At 37.8% G+C, this 21,932-nt stretch overlaps 1 protein-coding gene across 3 annotated transcripts in view; it reads left to right on the plus strand.

The window, feature by feature from the left end:
* RBKS (ribokinase) overlaps positions 1-21,932 on the plus strand; it is a 67,920-nt gene that overhangs the window by 24,304 nt on the left and 21,684 nt on the right. For all 3 annotated transcript variants that reach the window (XM_080586415.1, XM_080586414.1, XM_080586416.1), the window contains 3 exons: positions 1,688-1,750; positions 8,262-8,426; positions 13,441-13,532. In XM_080586415.1, the coding sequence (XP_080442541.1) occupies positions 1,688-1,750; positions 8,262-8,426; positions 13,441-13,532 (320 nt within the window). The remainder of the gene's footprint in view (positions 1-1,687; positions 1,751-8,261; positions 8,427-13,440; positions 13,533-21,932) is intronic.

Consider the following 21,932-nt stretch of genomic DNA (forward strand, 5'->3'; position numbering starts at 1 on the left):
TTGCGTCAAGAAAAGGGAAGTGAAGGAAAAATCTTCAGAAATGTCATTGTATTGCACTTCATTGATACCTACATAGATCAACTGAAGGGTTGGTCTGAAGTAAAGACTTCTGCTGGTTGAGTTAGAAATCTCAGAAATTATGTTAGATTGACATCTCCATTGGTGATCAGCCCTGGAGGATGAAAGGATGTTCTGCTGGTGAGGCTGCTCTGGGATCCCAGCTTGCATTCCAAGATTTGGAGGCAAGGATGATTCAGTGCACACAGATGCTTTCACATGGGACTGTCATATGTCTTTCCCTGGCTTTTCATCCCCGTTTAATCCTTGTCTAACCTATCCCTGTTATTTTCCATCAGGATACCGGGTACCGGATGAAAATCCTTGCCATAATGCCACTTTTCTCCACTTCATATCCTGGGTCCTTGTTGTATGGCTTCTTCATTTATGTTGCTCTTCTGTTTCTTAACATACCACCTGATCCCTTTTCTTTCCAATTCCAGGCTGTTTCATAACTTTCCCCTTTCCCAGTCTTCCTGTCTCCACAACCTATCAGCTACCACCAGTGCTACACAGACTGTTTAGACCTTTACTGATGTTACTCCCTCTCTCTCCAACTCTAGCTCCTCCCCTACGTTTGAACTGGGTAGCTTACTGCTCACGCTGCATATTTGCTACGTGAAGAGCATTGACAGCACAGAAGACACAAATTCTCTGCTTTCCATTCCAGTGTGCAAACCTAGGTCACAGTGAAAAGAAGCTATAATTGCAAGGAAAGTTCTGCTCTGATCCTTGTAACTCTGAGCTAGATAAGGGAACCTTCAGGGCAAGTAACTGCAATACTTGTGCAAATCTGCATAAGCATGATGTTGTTTTTTTCATCCTTGTTCGAATTTGAACTGTTTTTTAAATATCTTGAGAAAGAAGCCAACCCTTGCCCAGCCTCAAGTCCATGCTCTAAAATGCTCTAAACAAAAGGTCACTAGAATTTACCTCAAATAAAACAGTAGATTTTTCTTAGATACAGTACTTGGGAGAAGAAAACTGAACTTTTCTGACAGTTTTTTACTGCTTTATATCTGAATAAATCCACTGTTGTAGAAAGCTTTGGATCACTGGTTAATATTTGACAAATTATCTGACAGCTGAAAACAGGTTCTTATACTAGTAAATATTGAACAATCTTTATAATAGACAGTGCTGCCAGCCTCACTTCTAGTTGTCTGAATAATAATCCCAAGAGGAAACATATAGCCTCACCACTGCCTTCATAATACATGTTAATACTTCTCCTGAAATGCAAATCTCCAGAGAATTAAATGCTGTGTTATGTTAATATTTTAGGTTTCTCCAGCCTTGACTCTATTGTTTTATTGGATAAAAGAAATACTTCCATGTAGGAGTAGAGAGTGCCTGAGAAAGCTGTATAAATAACATGCTTTCTCTAAAGCAGAGATGTAGCCAAATTAAAGAATGTTGGACTCGCATTTCTGTTTTGTGGGTGTAAATTAACACTTTTTGTTGTTGTTAGCTTCTCTGGCATTGTTGCACATGAAAGAGTAATTAGCATTTTTAAATTGCTGGAGGTTATGGGTTCATTTCAGATTTAATTCAGTTAAACTGAATCACATGCTATTGGTTGAAAGTAATGTATTGAACTAATGCATGCTCTAACTTTTCCCTTTCTAAGCATTTGTAGGTCAGACTACAGAAGCTGCTACTGGAACTGCTTCAATAATTGTCAACAGTGAAGGTACATTATTTCTACTCTGAATTGTCTACTTGGTTTTGCCTCTACAGCCATAAAAAAAAAAAAACAAAACAACAACAACCTTTCCCATGTCACTGTTAACTATAGAAATATTTTTCTACATCTTTTGTCTTTTTCATGATCTTATTCGTATTTTGTTGCATTTAGTTTTATTACAGGCAACTTTGTAGAATGAGGTGCCTAAAGGCAGCAGAATCAGACCTTTAGACTAGCAATGTAACAGCCATAATTCAGCCAGCCAGCTGATCTATCCAGTTTCACACCGGCCAGCACACGGGATCAGAAGAAGGTTAAAGCTCTCCTTTTCCACCACAACTTACGTAGCACTTTTACTGTGAGGAATGGGTTTGCCTCCTGCATGAGTCATTACGCCCTGAATCAGGAAATGTAATTGTCCTTAGTATAAGTAGAAATATTTACATTGTTTATGTAATATTACAACAGTGCTTGATCCCAGGTTGCATCTGCAGTGATGAATACACGATGAGATGGCATTATTTGTTTTTTTCTGTGTCATTTTTCCTTAGCCTGTGCATTTACTCCTATGTTGCAGGGTAAGAAGAAAACAAGAGTTAGCTTGTTTCATGCTCTTCTTCAAGATAGCTAAATTATCTTCTGAAAACTTTCTGTTTATCTTTTCTTCAAGCAAGCTCTTAGGAGAAGCACTTGTGTCCAGATCAAAATTTTAGAGCATAGGACCAATAATGTTTATGCATACATAACAGATTAAGTGTGATTGAATTAGTTCGCTTTGGTGCAGCTAACAACCTTCATTTGAATAGTTACCACAACTTAGCTGACACATCAGTTTCACAAATTCCTATGTAACTTGATGGTACATTGGGCTACAGCTCAAGATGGGAAAGGAAACATGACTGTTGACTCCAGGAGCAAAGCTGGGAAGGAACTGTGACTAAAAGCAAGTCTACACAGGAACATTCAGGAAAATTAAGCAAATTAGTTGGAGATGTGAGTTTAATTTTCTCTAAACTAGATTAATCAAATGCATGACAGCTTTATTTCAAAAATAAGGTAGCTGTAATACACCAAATAAACTTGATACCTGCCTTCTCTTCATTTCGGTCAGCAGGTAAATTACTATACCAGCTCTTAAGATGTGCTGCATGTGGTCACTACTGTGACCATCATAAATGGGAAAGACAGTGAGAATCCAGGAGAGCACATTCTGAGGCCTCACTGCTTTGTACATGTAGATGTAGACATGTTTGGCACTAGATTTGCTGTCCAGAATAGCTGATAAGAAGCAGTCTTATTACTTCCTAATTCATATGCATGCCAAATAAGGTAACCATGGTTCAAATCTGAACAAGCAGAGGATGACCTGTTAAAATGAATTTCTGAAGGATAAGGAACAAAACCATCTGGTTGATATAAAACCTTTGTAACAATTAGGAAAGGGAAACTGACTTTTTGATACCATTAGGTTAGCCTTACCTGTTAGTGTCAGCGTGAATGGTCTCCAGTAGTCTTGTGATTCACACAATGAACAAAATAATGCATAATGCCATGCAGTTTGTTTCTTTCAGAAACTGAAAAAATCCTAAATTGAGTTACCACTGGCCTCAGATTTAATTTAAAATCTAGTAGAAGAGCAAACCTGGTCAGAACTATGCTGTAAAGCAAACAGATGCACCGAATTGGTAATGGTTCTGGTTGTTACTTCTATCTAAAACCATCTGGCGCCTGAATAGACTAAATTGTAATAAAATAGCAGTACTTATGTGCTTTGCTGTTGCAAGAGACACCTTTTTTTTTTTTTTTCTTGTAGAAACCTGGCTGATTTGACCTAAACAGGTTTTACAGCACTTTTCAAAGGGCTTGTCCACACATGCATGTTTTACCACAGTAGTTGTGCTGGCATAGCTGAAACACCACAGCATTCAATGCAGATACTGGTGTAAAGCAGTTTCTGCTAGTTCAAATTATACCTAAAAGAGAAGCATTTGAAAGGGGTGTGTGCGTGTTGGTTTGTGTTAAGATAATGAGGCACAAATAAAAACAAATAAAATTGGTATCTCTTTAAAATGTGAAGTTTTAATTGCTCTGTTTTCATGTACCTAACCTGCACTTCATCTTACCCATTTTTTACAAGTACTGATACTTGGGAAAAATACTAGCTCCAGTCAACTGAGTAATATCACAGGCAGGGGTGGGAGAGATCCTTAAGTAGAGGAAGCATAGTATGTTGAATGAGGGAAGGCAGAGGACAAGAAAGCTATGGAGAGCAGAGTCAGAAGAGGCTCTGAAGTTCCCCTTTTATTACCTGTGGCTGTCTAGCTGGCACTGCTGCTGAATTTCTGGGAAGAGTTTTACTGGTTACTGAATTACACAGGTGGAACTCTACTATTATTTTAATTGGCAAAGTAATAAAAAAAAATGAAAATTATCAGGTGCATTTGATATTCTCAAAATTGCATTATATTCTGAGACAAAGTGTAGTTTCAGTAAAAAAAAAAAAAGGGGGGGGGGTTAAATTCTGGCTTTAATGCAGAATGGTGGGGAGATGGTTAACAAGTCCACAGTGCTATGCTGGTAAACGTGCAACCCAGAGATGCTGCAAAGGTTCCGCCTGGGCTGGTCTCAAAAATTTGTGCAGGATTTCTTTTCTGGAACATGGTACACCACTTTGAACTCCAGCTTGTGCTTCCTCTTTCAGCCTGCCTTCTTTCCACTGGCTCAGCCACTTACCACACCTTCTGCTACTGGTGTTACTGTATGGTTAGAACGATAAAATGATGATATGCTTTGTGCTTCTGTGTACACACACGGAAAGGAACAAAACCTCTTTATGGATATTTTTTTTACATAATTCCCTCTAAAGTTTATTGCAGCTTTGTCCTTATCTGGTACTGACTGCTGACCGTGCCATTAAGCTGGCCTGACTGGGCCAGTAGTTTGAACCAGTCTGACAACTTGCATATTCACTGCAAAAATTCAGTGGAGGGACAACAGAGATAGGCAGGTCATGATTAAATTGCTCTTGATTGCTGCAAGTTAGAACTAAAGCTCACCTACACAGAACACTGCGAGATAACCCGCACTCGAGATAGGCATTATGCTGACTTGACGATAAAGTTATTAATCATTCATGAACAGTAAATAGGCATTTTTCTGTAAGTGAATGTACTTTCAATACCAAAGCACTAGTAGTGTAAAAACATTCAAAATATGTGTTTAGATAAGGCTAAATAAACACGGCAAACTTAGAATATATGTGCCAGCTTGATTGAATTATACTTTCCAAAGAGACGATCTTTGTTTTGAACCTTCAGGGTTATGAAGAAATGTCACCTGAATTTTTATAGAATTTCTATGTGTGGGCATTCATCATGAATGTGAATGTGTTGTGTACAAGACTATTCAATGCATCTACCAAGTAATTGCATAGAAATTATTGTACTATGACACACCCAAAACTTGCCCTCATATTCATGAACTGTGTGATTTGGCAGCAAATGTTTTCCTTGTAGCATTCTTTTCTGGTCACCAATATCATCTTTTTTTCCCTATGAATTATTATGCAGAAGCTCTATAGCTATTGTTGTATTGTTTGAAACTTTGGTGAGCTCTGAGCACTATTGGTCGCTTATAGGCTCTTCATCCTGCTTTAAAAAGTAAAGTGAGGATTGTTGCACTTTGGTGTTTACTGGTTTGCCTTTGATTTTTCCACTGCCAGTTCTCATCTGGTGGCATATGTAAAATGATACTTGTAAGAAAAATGTAGCTTGAGTTATCCATCCTTCTAAGAAGTGACAGCAGCAGGTTTAGAAGCCCAGCCGAGAACGGTATTTACATATACGGCATTCATGCTGTTGAAAGTATTGGTTGGACCCAATCCCCATCTGGTGTAAGCTTGCATAATTTTATCAGCTTTATTTAGCTATTCTGGCTTACAGCAGCTGTGAGCGTGGCCCTTAATATTTTATCTGACATCTGCAAAACTTACAATTCTATAGATGCTCCCATCAAAACAGAGAACTTTTAGTCTAAGTCAAGATATTTTAGAATTAACCGTAACACGGTGAATATATTTTCCTCATTTTTAGTGTGGGCAACATTTACCTCACTTGAGCTGTTTCAAAGTTAGGTGTACGGCTTAAGGCTTCATCTACAGTTAACAGAGACACACACAGGTGTTTCCAGACAACAGTTTGTGTCCTCCTCAAACAGATATCTAAGATAGCTATGAAAATACTTGTCTTTCCTTCTTGTTGAAGGCAGCCAGAAAACTCTAATCCTTAGAAATTAGTTTTCGTAGAATTTTCTAGAATGTAGAATTTTTTGGAAAACTTGAGAAATTAGTTAATGTTGGACAAGATGAATCCCTCCCCTATTTGCCATCTGTCTTTAACTCTGTTGTCCCTGGTGCTGATTTCCCATCTGATTTCCCTGGCAAGAAATAATTGCTTTCGACAAAATGGGTGCTGGTGATACAGAATTCTGGGTTTAGTCGTTAGCGCATGGGTCCAGATTCTGCTGTCGTGCGCGCTCGTATAAATTTCTGGGGACTGTTGCCATTCGCAGCCAGCGTGGTGCATTTAGCTAAGAACAGAATGTGGCTTTTTTCCTACCGCTTGAGTTAAGCCAGTCCGGGCTGTTACACCGCAGTAGGTACTGCACTTCTCTGGCAGGTAGGGTTTGCTTGAAAGCAGAGTGTAAGTCTCTGACCTTTTGTTGTTACAAAGAAAAGCTCCTGACTGTGATCCAGAGCAGCATGGACTACCTTGAATTTGCACATATAGGTTTAAGCAAACAGCCTTCCTTATCGCCTGAGGCCATTAGCTCTAAAGTCTAATAATAATATACATGTCAGTACAGCTAAATAGTTTAGCAAGATAATGCAGCAAGACATGTAGATAAAGTCTGAGATTCTAGGTAGCACAGAGTCCAGGCAGAAATTAAATATATTTTTGTTGCACTGGTTTCCTGTGTTTTACTGTTTGTACTGCTGTACCCTATAAGCTTTCAGCATATATGCTTGGCAAAATAGGTGCAATTTGCCTTTGAACGTTTCCTCAGCAGGATTCAGATATCTTTGATAGCATTTACTTGTTGCAGAAGGTTTTTTTCCTTCCCTTTTTCTTTTTCTTTTTTTTTTTTTATCCAAGATGCCCATCATTGTCTGTTGAAAAGCAGGGCGTTGGCTTTAAATGCTGAGGTTTTGCTTTTCGAATGCAGCTGTTCTGTACCAAACCATTGACAGCAGAATTGCTTTGGAAAGCTCGGGCCCCTCCCTCTGAGATCATTATATTATTCTTTCCATTGTCCTGCTTTCTTTTCAGAACACATTTAGGGAGACAAGCTTTGCACGTTTCATATTCAGAGGACTTTGAAGTCCTATTCAAGCAAAATAATGTATTTAAAAACATAAATATTTATTTACAGAGTAATTCAGTTCATTACAGAATTGGTAGCCTTTAATGATTGGCAGTCCTTAAAGGAATCTTCAGCGGGGGCGGGCTGAGCCTGTAAATCAAGGAACAACTGACTTATTGAATTTAATACCTGAGTGATTAATAATAAATTTTAATTTGAAGGCACCCATGCCTGAAGGTCTCTAGGTGTTGTAACAGAGATTAAAAAAAGAAACAAAGAAACTGCAATAAAAGAAGACGACTTGCATGTCTGAAGAAAAACAAAAAACTATTTGGAACCTACGTAAATGAACCTCCTCACCTAACTGTAAAGCAAACTACGAGGCTGTAAAGGATCTTAGAAGTGCTTTGAGATACTGCCACGCTTGGGCACATACAGCTTTGCTTACAATGTTCAGCTGTCCAGTTTTGAGTTCAGACAAGTCTGTCACCAACCTTTTTTATCACTTCTGGTAAAGCTTTCTGTACTCGTAGTCATTAGCTTTCTAGTCTTTCTTTTCTTCCTTTCTTCCTTTCTTCCTTTCTTTTCTGTTTTTGCTTTGCTTTGCTTGTGATGGTTAGGGGCCCTAACTGGGAGTGTTGCAGGTAAATGAAGCAAGCCTTTCCCCTCTGAAATTTAAGGACATGCATAATTTTCATGTGAAAATATTCTCTGTTTCCAGCTGAATGGAAGGTAAAATTTTGAGTGATCACATTAATGCCTTTCTCTTCAAATGCTATTGGAATATTTTTGGAAAATACAAGTATCAGCCTCAGTGTGTGTCCCGTATCTTCACTGTGATTGTATAGTGCTTCCTTAGAGTTCATAAGAAAACACCAAAATAAGAGTGGGGAAAGTCCATACATGACTTTTCCTGAAGAAACATATACACTGCATTTGTTGTGTAGTGTTGCAAGTGTTAATCCTGGGATTGATTATCTTCTGAAATCATTGGATATTTGAAAATGCCAGAAGTCCAGAAGTATTGATTTTTATTTTTTATTTCTGTGGAAAGCAAATCGAAATCATCATCTCAACATATTGAAGAAAAGTGATGAACTGTTTTACATAATATATCACAAAAACTTAATGTAAAAACACAATATTTTCTTTTTAGGGCAGAATGTTATTGTCATAGTCCCAGGAGCCAATCTGTTTTTAAATTCTGAAGACCTGAAGAGAGCTTCTGATGTCATCTGTAAAGCCAAAGTGGTTGTCTGCCAGCTAGAAATATCCCCTGCTGTTTCTCTTGAAGCACTGAAAATGGCACGTGCCAGTGGAGGTAATTTAACATAAGCTATTCAGTGTCCCTCATTTGTGTTGCATGAAAAATATTCTTTATCATGCTTACTAAATTAAGATCCCATGGTCTATTCTGGTTTCTGTCATACTAGTTGTATTTAGAAATGAAACAATAACCAATAAATTCATGCTATGCTAATGAAAACTGAATTCAGTTTTAAAATTCTGCTATGTTTACCTTGAATGGCAAATCAACCCCTACCCTTATAAACTCCCCATATATGTCTGGTACTGCCTTTTCTCTTGTTTTCATGCTGCGACTAAAGATGCTGTGATGTCATTAGGTCAGGAACTATGGGCCTGATTGATCTTATTCCAGTACAGAACAAGAATAACGAATGCAATTCAGTTAAGTTCCACACACAATAAAGTAATGAAATTACCTCAAAAATAGACTTATGCCCTTGTTCTTGTAGCTTAGCAGTAGTTATGACTGTGTTTTTCTGTGTAGAAGTTAACATCCTTAAACAGAAGTTAACATCCTTAAAGTAAAAAAAAAAAACAACAAAAAAAAACTTTTCTCTTTAACCAAAATTCGTGGTGTGACTTGGCATGCTGCCATTTAGTAGACACAAGGTCATTGTCTGTGAAATTATCAGGAATTGTTAGTGTGCTTACTTTTAAATGTAGGCCCTTGTTCCTTCAGTGTAGCATGTATCTGGATGAAAGCTGGATTTTGCTTGAACAGGATGGAGTTTCACTCCTGACGTGAAGTTTTAGTTGTTTAAGTGCCTGTAATGCTTTCAGTTACTCGAGCACAATTACCACAGTATTTGAACAGCACTAAGTAAATAATTATGCAAGTGAGGCATCCGTATGAGTTTAAAAATATATTGTTCTCATCTATCCAGAAGATAAGACTGGGAGGGGACAGCTCATAGCATGGTCAGTTGTGCAGCAGGTCGGGGATGGAACTGGGGTCAGAACTAACTGGTTCCTTGCAGCTGGGCCCAGACTTGCTCCAGCAGATCGTCGCACCTTGGGCTTGTTGGCTCGACAGTCCTCTGCTGCACCGAGCACTGTTGTGCACCTGTTGTGATCGCTAGTGTTCATGCACTAGCGAAGACATGAGGTGTAGCAGGACTTTATGCATCATTTTCATGTAGTTTATGCTGATTTAAGCAGTTATGTTAGATGCAAGGCTGAGAGCGAGTTGCTCTGTAAGTGGTAATAGTCCTAAGCTTTATAAACAGAACTGTGTGCACGGGGAAAAATATTTTGGCTTCTGTTTGAAATGTCAAAACTGGATTCATACAAATCTAAATAAAAATTAAAAACTTCAGTTAACTGAGTAGCTAGCACCTGAGATACTTAAAATATGTATGTGGAGGGGGAAATGAAGCTCGCTATGTTTTTTTCATTACATTTTTATGAAAAGGGATAAAAGCATTCTTTATCTAGTGACTAATGGAATATAGTTGAGTCATGAGTCAATACCCATGACTTACTTTGTCTACTTCTAACTCCGTGCATAGTTTTGGTACAGTTGCTTCACTTTTTTGTCATCCTCTTACGGCAAAATGCCAGCCTGTGACAAGAAATCCAAACCTGATACACAGAAGAGGCATGCAAGCATTTAGCAACTGCAGAGAGCACAACATATTGAGAAGACTTTGTAGTAAGTACGGGCCAGCTATAGTACTGTGCTGTCAGCCTGCTATCACTGTGCAGCTCTCATGTCAGGAGAGTTTTAGTTGCTTCTGCTTTAAAGTAACAGGCTACACATGTTCACATGTCATGTGCAGTCAGATTTAAGTAAACAGCTGAGTTTGTAGCACTGTAAAAATCTATCCTTAGCCAACTGTAAATTGTTAGTGCAATTTCCCTTCTTTTAGCCCACAATCCACTCATGTATAATGCAGTACTGGATGTTAGGATGTGCACTAGACTATTTTTGTTCAACAGATGCATACCCAGATGCCTCAAACCACTGTTTCAAGGGGTTTTTTTGCTTGTTTTTCTTCATTCTTACTGAAAGAAATAAACAATAAGATGGAGAAAGAATGTGGATGCACAAGCAAAACCCCTTTGCTTCTATTCAGTGAACATCACCTGGGTCTGTAAGCTAGAGATGGAGACATCTCGTCTCCTGACATCCTGTTATTGTGGCACTGATTATTAAAGATCTTGTGACAGTCTTGAGGGGAAGGAAAGCAAAGAAGGAAGAAAGGGTTGTGAATTATATTAAGTGGGTATAAATTGTAGTGGAAATCTGACTGGAAAATTCTGTCTTTTTTTAAGGGCTGCATGCTGTGAAGCTGTGGGTGCTTCCAAGAGGGGGGACGTTTCATAGATGGGCAAAATGTTACTGTATATCAAAGTCTGTAAAGCAGTTTTCAGTTTCTATAACGCCAGTCTCTAGAAAAGACATCTAATAACTCTAGCCTGTTAATATTGAAGGGAAGAATGGAAATGTATCAAAACCAGGGCTGGAAGAAGCCTCAGCTATTAATTTTACATGTCACTTGCAAGTAAAGGATCTATTTTTCATGTGCTTCAACTTTTTAATGTTGGGCTGCAATTTTTCATACCAGCTGTTTTTCTGTGGTTAAATTATTTGTAAAATTTCTGCCAAAGCATAGTGGTTGCAGAAACCAGGCCATGGAAAAATGCCTCCCACTCTACACACTTTTAAAATGTGTATACTGGCTACTCTAAAACTTACTTGAGACTTGATACCAAGGGAGATTTCTTTTAAAGATAAGCCTCCACAACAGTATGGAAATCTGCCTGGGTTATGTGCTACCTGGGTTGTCTGCTACCTATCACATAACAAAGATTTGAGAAAATTTTTAGAGCTTCCCAACTAGCTTCCCCTGAGAGTCTGTCCGCACAGGGAGTTGCCCACTCGGATAGCATGACTTCCAGTGTAGTTCAGAAAAGACAAAGCTGGGCTGGAATGGTGTGGAGGAAGAGTAAATTTCAGATAAGGGAAGCACAAGAGGAATTTGCTTGATGTTTTGGGATGGCAGGGGAAGAAACGAGAGAAACTGAAAGGGGAACCACAGGGGAACAGAGAATAGGATTTGCTGAATAGGGATTGGAATATGGAGATAGAGGTAGGGAGAAGACTAGCACTGTGGGTACTGGAAGTGGGGAAAAAGAAAGCATGGGAGAGTAAAGAGGCAAGGTGTGATGAAGATTGAGTGAAAAAGGTTACTGTTGCATAGTGCTTATGCAAGGGTACATAAAGAATGGAAAATAGGTGAGGAGAATGGATCCTGGCAAATGACAAAAAAGAAATTGGGCAGAAAATAATTTGGTGTTCCTAAGTGGGACCAAGCAGATTACCCTGTTCACAAGCCCTGCTCTTCTTCACAGACTGAAGGACAATCTTGGGGTTCCTCCATCTCCCCCCTGCTCAGCAGATATTAAATATGGGAGTGAAATAGTAGCAATGTATTTCACCCTGTTCATGATGAGTCTGCATTACTTAAAGCCCAAGCTGGAGCATTGCCAGTGCTGTTCATGACCCACGTATATGTCAGTATGATGCCAGAGAACTGATTTTGTTTTTCACTATGTGCTGGTTCTTTTGTTTGTTTGTTTACCTAGGTAAGTATACCTTAAATATTTATGTTCCAAAAAAAAAAACCAAAACACTTTATTAGGGTTGCACTTTATTAGGGTTGCAATTCAGAAAATAGGAAATGCAAGAGTTAAGGTTGCCTGTGAAACCTTAATGTGTCTCCTTTCTGCATATGTATTATGTTGCAGTCTTTAATTATGTGATCACATGCTGTTTTTCAGTGGTATGTGATCATATAATTAAAGAGTTTATTATAATACATACTGTATTTTAATAATATAAGGGAGCCAAATTAAGATTTTACTGGAAATCCCAATTCTGGCATTTTCTGACTTCTGAATAAATGCCTTTGTTGCTTTAATAAGACTCTTTTTAACAAGACAGGTAGAGAGGCATGATAAAGTTGTACAGTCGCAGGCTAAAACTTTCAGAGTCTTAATCAAAAAGGTTATCCTCTAAACTTCTCAGTACCGAGATGTCAGAAGTCTCTGAACATCTTTCTCTCTGGGGGGTTAAGTGGGATTGAGAAGTGTTCAGGGTGTCTGAAACTATAACTACTACTTGGTGCTATAGATCAGGATCTAAATAGGCATTTAGGGCTGAAAATTTAGGAATCCAAATTGGAAGATTTGATCACTTACTATAAGGAGTATTTCTAAAGTAAGAGAGTATGCTTTATATAAAAACGATGGTCGTGTGGTTAAGACACAGAAATATTAATCATAAAATTGGCAAAATGAGAAACCAAATCTGCAGACTTCCTGTGTTAACAGTGAGTAAGTCACTTATACTCTGTCCTTATGACAAACCTTTCCTACTGTTGCACAGGGCCTTAGGCTACAGTTTCAAGTTTGTTAACTAACTTATTCTACTATGACTTAAGTTAAGGTTTAGCTCTGCCAGATAACATTAAAAATATACAGCACCTTGTCTACACTAGAGTTTTACAGTATGGCAGTTTGAACAAGTTAGGTAACACATTAAAAAGCGTGTTTAAATCCTTGTCTGGACATGTCCTTCATTACTCTATACCCCTGTTTCTTCATGTATAGAATGCAGATAACAACACAGAAAAAGTTCTAGAACTAAATCCATTCCTGTAATACTTATTAAAATCTTGCAAGAAGTATCATCAGTTAAACAAATTGTATTTACTTAAGACTTTTTTCCTCGGTATTTTTTTAATTAATAATTTCTTGCTTATTTTTCCTGTTATTCTTCTGTCATGTTCACATCATGTCAGGTGATTGCACATTAATTAGATAGGAATTTTAATATAATAAACAAAACGTTTAGCAGTCTATAAAGGGAAGACAGAAAATGAGAGACATTTGTGTTTAATACTAAACTCTGGGGGCTGCGAATGTAATCTTGGAAGATACTAGCCACATTGATGTTCCAGTTGATGGCTAATGAATCTAAAATACTAGGAATTTAGACCTTTTTCCTTTTCTTTTTTTTTCAGTAAAGACTTTATTTAATCCAGCTCCAGCCCTTGCTGACCTAGATCCACAATTCTATACTCATTCTGACATCTTCTGCTGCAATGAAACTGAGGTAATGATGATATGTTGCACTAGAGAAGGAGTTTCAAGCAGTAAAATTTCAGAGGGATTCCGTTCTCAGAAATGCTGCATAGGGAGCAGAAAAACTAAGCCGTGCTCCTCTCCCATAGACCTTCTAGAGGTGACAAGTTTAATCCCCGACATAGCGAACAAAAAGGAGTATTCCTTTAGATTGCACTCAAAATTAAATTAATCATTTCCAGCGGGAAAGTTGTATCTGGCCTTCCTTACAAGTAGATGAGTAAAACAAACCCATAAAAGGACACTTCTAAAACGCTAGTACTGAGTGGTAAATATTAAAATAGATCCTTGTCCTTGTTCTGCGGTCCCTTGATATGATTAGCAGGAATGCGCTAGCCATAGTGTTCTGACAGTTTTAAACTCGCTTGCCAGGAGGTGATGCACGCATGCTGCACTTTATGGTAAATAGCAGCTTCGTATGCCTCTTTCTGTCAGATCTGTTTGCAGTGAATCTGTTTCTCTGGCCCTTCAACTGAATGTTTTCTCTTCTCTTTTTTCCCTCCTTTCCCTCTCTTCTCTAATTCAAGTGTGTTATTTCTCCCAAAGCAAATTATTTTTGTCACAAGAGACAAATTAAGCTCTGCTCATAAGGCCTTCGTTTGAATTTCCTATTTATTAGCATTATGCATGCTGTGTTCCTTCCTCTCACTCTCTCTTTATATAAACAGGAATGTGTGAGAAGCAACATAGTAGATAGAAGCCATGCACTGATCATATTTAAAGTTATCTCCAGCAAACATGATTTCTGCAATAAGCATGATACCTGTGGGTGGGGAGGAGGGGGCAGAGCTAAGAGAAAAGTGTGGCCCTGTTTTCTCTGTGTGTGTTTTTATTTGTTGTTTTTTTGTTTTGTTTTGTTTTGTTTTTTGTCTGATGACAATGTCTGTCAGAATAAGCTCTTCAAGGCTCAGTTACCCTCTTTTGAAGTTTTCATTAGAACCCATTTCAAACCATATCAGAAGTCCTCAGTTCATGAGTCTTCTAGCATTTAAGCGCTTAAGTAACCCAAATTGACATCTGATTTTTATTCTGAACAGTTCAGTACGTGTCTCCAATTTCAGATACCCCAGAGTGTTCAGGAATTAGCAGAATAGCTGTTTTCCTGCAAGGTGGGAGATGCTGTGGTCTCAGGTCTCTGGAAGGCAAAGTTTCCAGTATAACTGGTAGCAATAACAGTTGTGGCTTAGACGCTAACCGCCATCGGAATTCAATTATATGTGATGGTAAGAATGATAAGGCAAAGTATTTATTCTTTTTCAGGACACCCATATGGTGTTTTCTTCAAGCTTTCAGAAAACACTTATGCCTGGACTATGCCCCTGCATTGGCTAAATGGTGCTATGGCACACATTTGGGGCTGAGAACACCCATACTCTCCCACCGATTTAGTAAATGTCATTCGTTGTTTGCTTTTTTCATAATGTCACTAGTTACTTTTTTTTTTCCCCTGAGAAAACTTACCCCCATATGTTAGAAACAAAACTTTGTTTTTCATTACTCGTCTATTCCTGACTTTTCTCTCATTGCTCTTTGCAACACACATGTTAAAGTTTTCCCTTTGTTATTGCTAGAGGACAGTCTTGAAAGAGACATTCTTTGTAAAGTTTAGCTTGCTGGAGCCAGTGTGTATTATTACCACCACATGGAGAAAAGAAAATTACTTCTATTTGGAGAACAAGAAATACAGGTGTATAATTATAATAGATCCCTGCTCACTCATCCACCTTTGTACCCACCTGCAGAGCTGGGGGTACAGTTTGCATTCTTTTCTGCTATTTTCTTTTAAAAAGTAATTACCATTTGAAGATGTCTGGGATCACTTTGTGCACAGGCAGGTACAGAAAGATGCTCTCTACTGTTGAGGAGGCTTATCTCTCCTGAATTTATGGAAATGGTAGACCTATGGAAGTTCTTGCCAGCCATATCACAGGAGCGCAGACCGGTTGTGGGACTTCTACAACATATTCTGAGAACACAGAATTGCACATAATTGCACATTTACCTTTGCTTTTAACAGTAACCTTTTCAAATTTTGCAATGAAATCAATTACATTACCATGACTTTTAATAATCAATTACGTTTGACTTCATCCTCTCCATGTCTGATTTATTATTGAATTGATGTTCAGGGATGAACTTTCGCCATTTTTCCTCTCTTTTTGCTGAGAATAGAGGAAAAATGAAGCATTTGTTTTTCTTATGTCACAAGATTGATTTTTTTTTCTTTTAGTAATTGTTATATATTCATGTGCCATCTGTTTTCTGTTTTCTTTCATGACTTTCTTTAATTTCAAATCACTGTAATGTATGCACTTGAGAAGTTTTATATAGAGATAAATGTTTACATACCCAAATAAAGGTTACTAGTCACATCTCTACATGGCATTTAAAAGCAATAAGTTAATCGCACAAATCTTAAAAAAATGTTGATTTTTCTTTCAAAATATATTAATTTTATCCATTCAGCCAATTACATCTGCATTTCCTTCATCTTCTTAAATCAAGAAGTAACTAATAGTTTAATGGTCCAGAACATGTACTGGGAAAAGATTGTTATACCTTTATTTTCTTCTTTCCCTCAGTATCTGCTAGCAGTCAGTCAAAAAAGAGGAGCTGGATAAGATAGACCTTTGCTCTGACCTACTGTGGCCCTTCTTATTTTGTAGATTTGGTGTCTGTTTTTGTTTTGATTTGGTTTCGATTCTCTGTGGCCAAATTTATCAAATGTACTGCTTACAACTGCTCTCCTGCGATTCTTGGTTCCAGCTCCATTGTCCCTCTCTAAGTCTCAAATAATTTCCTTCTAGCCAAAAGCCCTAGTTATGTTTGAGCCTTACCCCTTTTGGATGCCTTTTTTCTATTTGGTATTTTTAGGTACTATCAGAAAACAAATAGCTTATTTCTACTTCATCTTTAGTAAGCCCTATAAATAGCTCTTAATTTTCTCAGGTTTAAAGATGAACTCTTTAGAGCTATTCTGGTCAGCTGTTTCTAAAGCATTCTTTTATAACACAGACATACGTGCTAAGACAAGATTAAATTTACACTGATTCTTATTGTTGCTTGGTATGGCTTTCTTATGCAGTTAAATTTACAAGTATTTATCATATATTTTTATCTAAATGCCCCTATCTTTCTTGTTCATCAAGAAATACCTTTAAATGATTACGCCCTGTACTTTGTGGATATCAAGTGAATGATATGTTTGTAACAGAAGATTATGTTAGCTGTAGAACAGAAAGCTAGCCATTCAGCTTAAGACATTTCATAGACTGTGTGGAACGTTTGTGTTGCTAAAGATGAGTAAAAGGGGATAGTCCTTGTGATTAGCTGAATTATTACTGAGTCAGAAATTTCTGTTGTCTACTTCCACAAAGGTCAGCAGCTTTAATCTGCAATGCCTTTGTCACAGAATAAAAGTTTAAAAATGCCAGCTACACTTTCAGACAATCATGGGATTTCAGGTCCCAAACATGTAAGTATCAAATGCATCACGCTTTGTACTCTGTTCTTCATTAAATGCTTTAGGATTTAATGAAATCTCATGCAGTATCTGGTGTAACAGCACAGCTTGTTCTTATGGATTTATGTGCTACAGAGAAGCAAACAAAATTATACTATCAGTGAATTATCTACCATTAGTTTGTCTAGAAGGCTCTTCACAAGCTGTTCTTTTCACTCTTGCTTGTTGCAATAATATTTTTTTTTTTATGTCTGACACTACTTTCTTTTTATGTGGTTCAGGAACACAAAAACTCAGAACAAATCTTGCAAGGTTATCAGTTCTTTCTTTGCTTAGCCTGTAGTTCAGTTTTATCTTTTCCCAGAAAGATCAAGCTTGTTGAGACTAGTTTGTTAATTCCCAGATGCAGCACAGCCTAATCCCTGAGGTTTGTGCAGGAATGTGCTAGTTCTCCATTCCCTTAATTCTTCTAATGAAAAATAAATGTATCCAATGTCATCTAAGTGAAAACCAATGGTTGTTCTTCTCAGTCATCTATAAATGTTGAAAAAGAGACAACCCTGTACAAGATGAGCTCTTCAGAGTACTTACAATTTTTTCCCATGTATTTGTGTGCTTCCTTGCTGTAGTATGGCTCTAGGCACAACCACAATGTCAATACAGTTCATGTGTTGTTTTTCTTTTTTAGTGTGTGCGTGCAATTACATAGCCCTGCAGGTTAGGAACCAAAATATATTGCATGTCAGCAATTTGAATTTGGTCCTAAATGTTTTGAAGAACAGCTGCTTCTCCGTTCAAAGAATACGAAAGAGCCCTTCAGGAGAAGGAAAACTCCTAAATGGTTGCAGCAAATGATTTAGTGTGTCGAGCTATTTTGAATGCAACACTGGGAACTGTTTTCTTCCTAATGTAAAATGGGTATCAGACTTCTGATCTAAATAAGAAAGGCCTAGCAAAGATTTAATTAAATGCTAACAGAATACTTTGGTGTTTTGATGGTAGAAAGCAGTACATCTAAATATAAATTCATTGCAAATTTTGTTAAATGAAACTGCAAGATACATAAAAATAATACAAAAGAATAGATAGGATCCTATTGTTTCTTTTTAAGTGCTGTTGTCTATTAGTTGAGATTAAATAATTTCTGGAAGAAATATTAATAGTGGGAATTCTTGTTAATATATCCAAAATCAGTAGACAGCACTGACTTCTACAAGGGCCAGAGAATATCAAGCTTATAAAACTGTATCAGTTTAGGACATTTAAAATACTGCTTATTAATATAGAGGGGTTAATAATAGGGATAGTCTTTATTAAGAAAATAATAATTGATATCTCTACTAGTCAAAACAAAAATAGGTCCTTTAGAATTAAATTATTTCAGAACATTTCATGAATTTGCCTTTTCTGTTGTAAGTAAGGGAAAGCTACTATTTCTTCATTACACAGAAGTTGCTAGTAATTCATAGTATATTTTAATTTGAATTCCAACTTTGTTCTAAACCCTATTTTATCAGTTTCTGGAAAGTATGAAATTTCCCATATTTAGTGTAAAATGAAAGATGTTACTTTTGGGAGGGGAGGGAATAGCTTCAAGCCAATTCATTTCAATCAGTTTTTAATTATTCTAGCATAAGTTTTTTGGCATGTATGTATGTAAAAAAATTGTAATTTGAAACAACTGGAATTAGCTTGGCTTGTGGCCTGATCTTGCTTACACACCAAATCTGTCTCACTACTTCGTTGGGACTCTTCGTGTGTTAGAATAAATGAGATCAAGTTCTTGTTCTGGCATTCTCAAAGAAATCTCTTAAGGTACAAGCCAAGCTTGAAGCCAACTGGCTTACGGTGTTTAAATACTAAAAATTAAAAATACTTTAAATTGTTGTATGTAGTTTTAGATAAGCAAGCTTTAAAAAGTGGCAGTTTCCCTATTATTATTTGTTTCTGTTCCAGTAGTACCTGGCAATGTTTGCAAAGTTGTATTGTGCTAGGTGCTATGTGGACACTAAAGAAAAAGACAGACTGCTCCCCAGAGAATTAACATTTCTTGCCATCTAATACATATAAAGGATCAGAGGATCATAGAAGGTCAGAACAGACCTCTGGAGATCTCTAGTCCAGCACACTGGTGAAGCAGGGCTTTGTCCAGTCAAGTTTTGAATCACCAAGGATGGGGAACCTATGACCCATTACGGGCACCTGCTCTAGTACTGCATCACCCTGGTGGTGAGGAAGTTTTCCCTAATACTGGAATTTCCCGCTTGTGCCACTTGTGTCTAGTCTTACCCCTTTGCAGCTTCAAGAAGGGTGGCTTCCTCTTCTCTATTTCCACCCATTAAATAGTTGTAGCCAGCAATTAGACCTCCCCTTCGCTGTAGGTTCTTGAGGCTGAACAGACCCACGTCTCCCAGCCTCTTCTCATATGTCCTGTGTGCTGGCCCCCGACTCTCTTGCTGGCCTCCCACTGGATTTGCTGTAGTATGTCAGTGTCTGTCTTCTGCCAGGGATCCCAAAACTAGACTGTGCTAAAGATTTGGTCTCACAAACGCTAAGTGGAAGATCCGGCACTTCTCCCTGAAAGCGGCTGTGTAAGCCACAGGTGGCCCCAAATGCACCACTGTTAGGAACACTTGGCAGAGGTTCATATCATAGTTTCATTATCACTTTTAACCAGTGTAAACTAGTGCTGCCGTTGAAAGGAGTCAATTGTTTTATTTTATCTTATTTTACTTTGGGGTTAATTTTAACACGGTTCTGCCTTGCAATCCACTTTATTTCCTGGCCACACAAATAGCTGTGCTGGCAGAAGAGAATGGGCCGTGTGGACAGGAGTGGAAAGGAAAGCAGGACCATTTTTTTCTGTAGCAGTGCTGGTTTGTGTCAGCTTACTGTGACTAGACTCTACAGCCCAAAGAGACAAGGAGAGTTAATGAAGAATAATGAGGAGTATGGCCAGGAACCTTTGTAACAGTTAAATGTAAAAGCTTCAGTTAAATTTTTCTACTACTTGTGTAAACAAAATTAAGAAAACTCTCTGTAGATTAACTATGTAATATCTGTCATAGTTTTTTTTTTTTTCCTGACAGCAGGTTTGTGGAATGTCCTCTTGCTTTAGTAGGGCCATTTAACTGAGGAGTTTTGTGAGACTAGCTACAGAGAAAATAAATTTCTTAATTTGCTGTTCTTTTGTACAGTACTATGGCAAATGTCCACACTGAGCTTTTAGTATTGTTATTTAATTTTTTTCTTTACATAACTATTAGTTATTTCCTTCAATTGTACCACAGTTTGTTTGTTTTTTAAATAAGATTCTACTGAAGGGAGGAACTTAAAAGCTCACCACAGTATTTAACATCAGTTGACATTTACCGCAATCTCTAATTATTGGCACAGAATCTGTCTGGCTTCTGCTGCTTTTATGGTTCTTCCAGCTTGTTCCAGTGTTTTTTAGTTTTACCATCCTGCTGTAGATGAGTTAGATGATAATGGTTTCAAGCAGTTGAAGATCTACTTTTATACAGACTCTGTCTGGTTCAAAATAGTTTTTTTATTGGTATAAGCAGGATAAAGACAGAAAGATTTCTGCAAAACCTTTCACGTGTCAGCCCCAAAACAACCCTTTCACTACACAGCCAAAAAATCCTGTTGGCTTGGGACACAGCTGTCACAAAGAGGGTACAACATTACTACTAAGCAGACAGAATGTGTGTTTCATTAGGAAGAATATTATATTTAAGTACTTCATTTATCTTGCTCACGAGCGTAGAGAAGTGTAAATACCAGCTAAGTAAACCCAAATTAGATTGACTATTTCTTTTCCATAACCAAATTCACTTTTTTTCCTGAAGACTTTGCAACCTGTGTAGAAAGTTTGGAATTACTGCCCATCATGAAGTACATTAGAAATTCATTTGGCCAGTTTCATCCAAGGATTTGCGTGAGCACTTTGTTAATGCCTTTTTATTCTTGTGCTAGGTGTTATGAATACAGGAACACATTGTTCTTGCTCCAGAGATCTTAAAATTCAAAAAAAGACACAGATGTTTTAGACACTTAGATATTAGAATAGAGTATATGTATATTAATACCATTTATTATCTAGTCCTTCCAAAGCCATTATTAGTGTACTGTTTCCTTGCAAACCTTGCAGGAAGATTTATTCAAAAACTTGGGTGAGATGTTTTTTGAAACAAATTCTCTTATGTGAAAATACTTTTATACCCTTTTAAAAACTTAAATAGATTTAATTTGCCAAAACAGTTCCTACTGCGAGAGAATTTGAGCAGTGTGGTGACATGCCAAGGAGAAAATGGGGTACGTTTAGTTCCCTTCTCATAATCTAAAGCTTATTGTATTCTTGCCTGGGATCAGTGTGGTTTAAAAGAAGTAGTTTTAAATTGTGCATACGTGTTACCACACCTTGACCCTGCAGCATGAGTTTACCCACCAAGTCCCGCCACAGCGCGTTCTGCCTTGGAGCTATCAAACCGACAGCTCCCGAAAACGACCGTGTGTTTTTCCCAGTAGGGACTGCGGGGCTTGATCCTCTAAGTTTGAAAATTAAAACCAGTGAGCACTCTGTTAATGATAATATAAAGCCTTAGCCGCGTATTGGCATACGCTGGCCCTTCAGAGCCTAAGGGTGGCTTCTCTGTTCTGGGTCAGACTGAAACACAGGAAATGACAGTGGCAAGCTGTGAGGCCTCTGACTCACAACTGGGGGCGGCTTGCTTGGGATGGCTGTAGTAGTTCCTGTCCCCAGCTGTCTGCCCGGCCTCCCCTTACATGACAGGCATGGCCTGTACATCAGGGGGCAGTTGTTCAACCTCCACGGTTTCTAGTCCGTTTGGGCAAGAAATATGTGCACTGATTTCAAGCTTCTGTAACGCAGAGCAAGGTAGCTTG

The sequence above is a fragment of the Anser brachyrhynchus genome (genome assembly GCF_964034855.1).
Source record: "Anser brachyrhynchus genome assembly, chromosome: 3".
Classification (NCBI taxonomy): Eukaryota; Metazoa; Chordata; class Aves; order Anseriformes; family Anatidae; genus Anser; species Anser brachyrhynchus.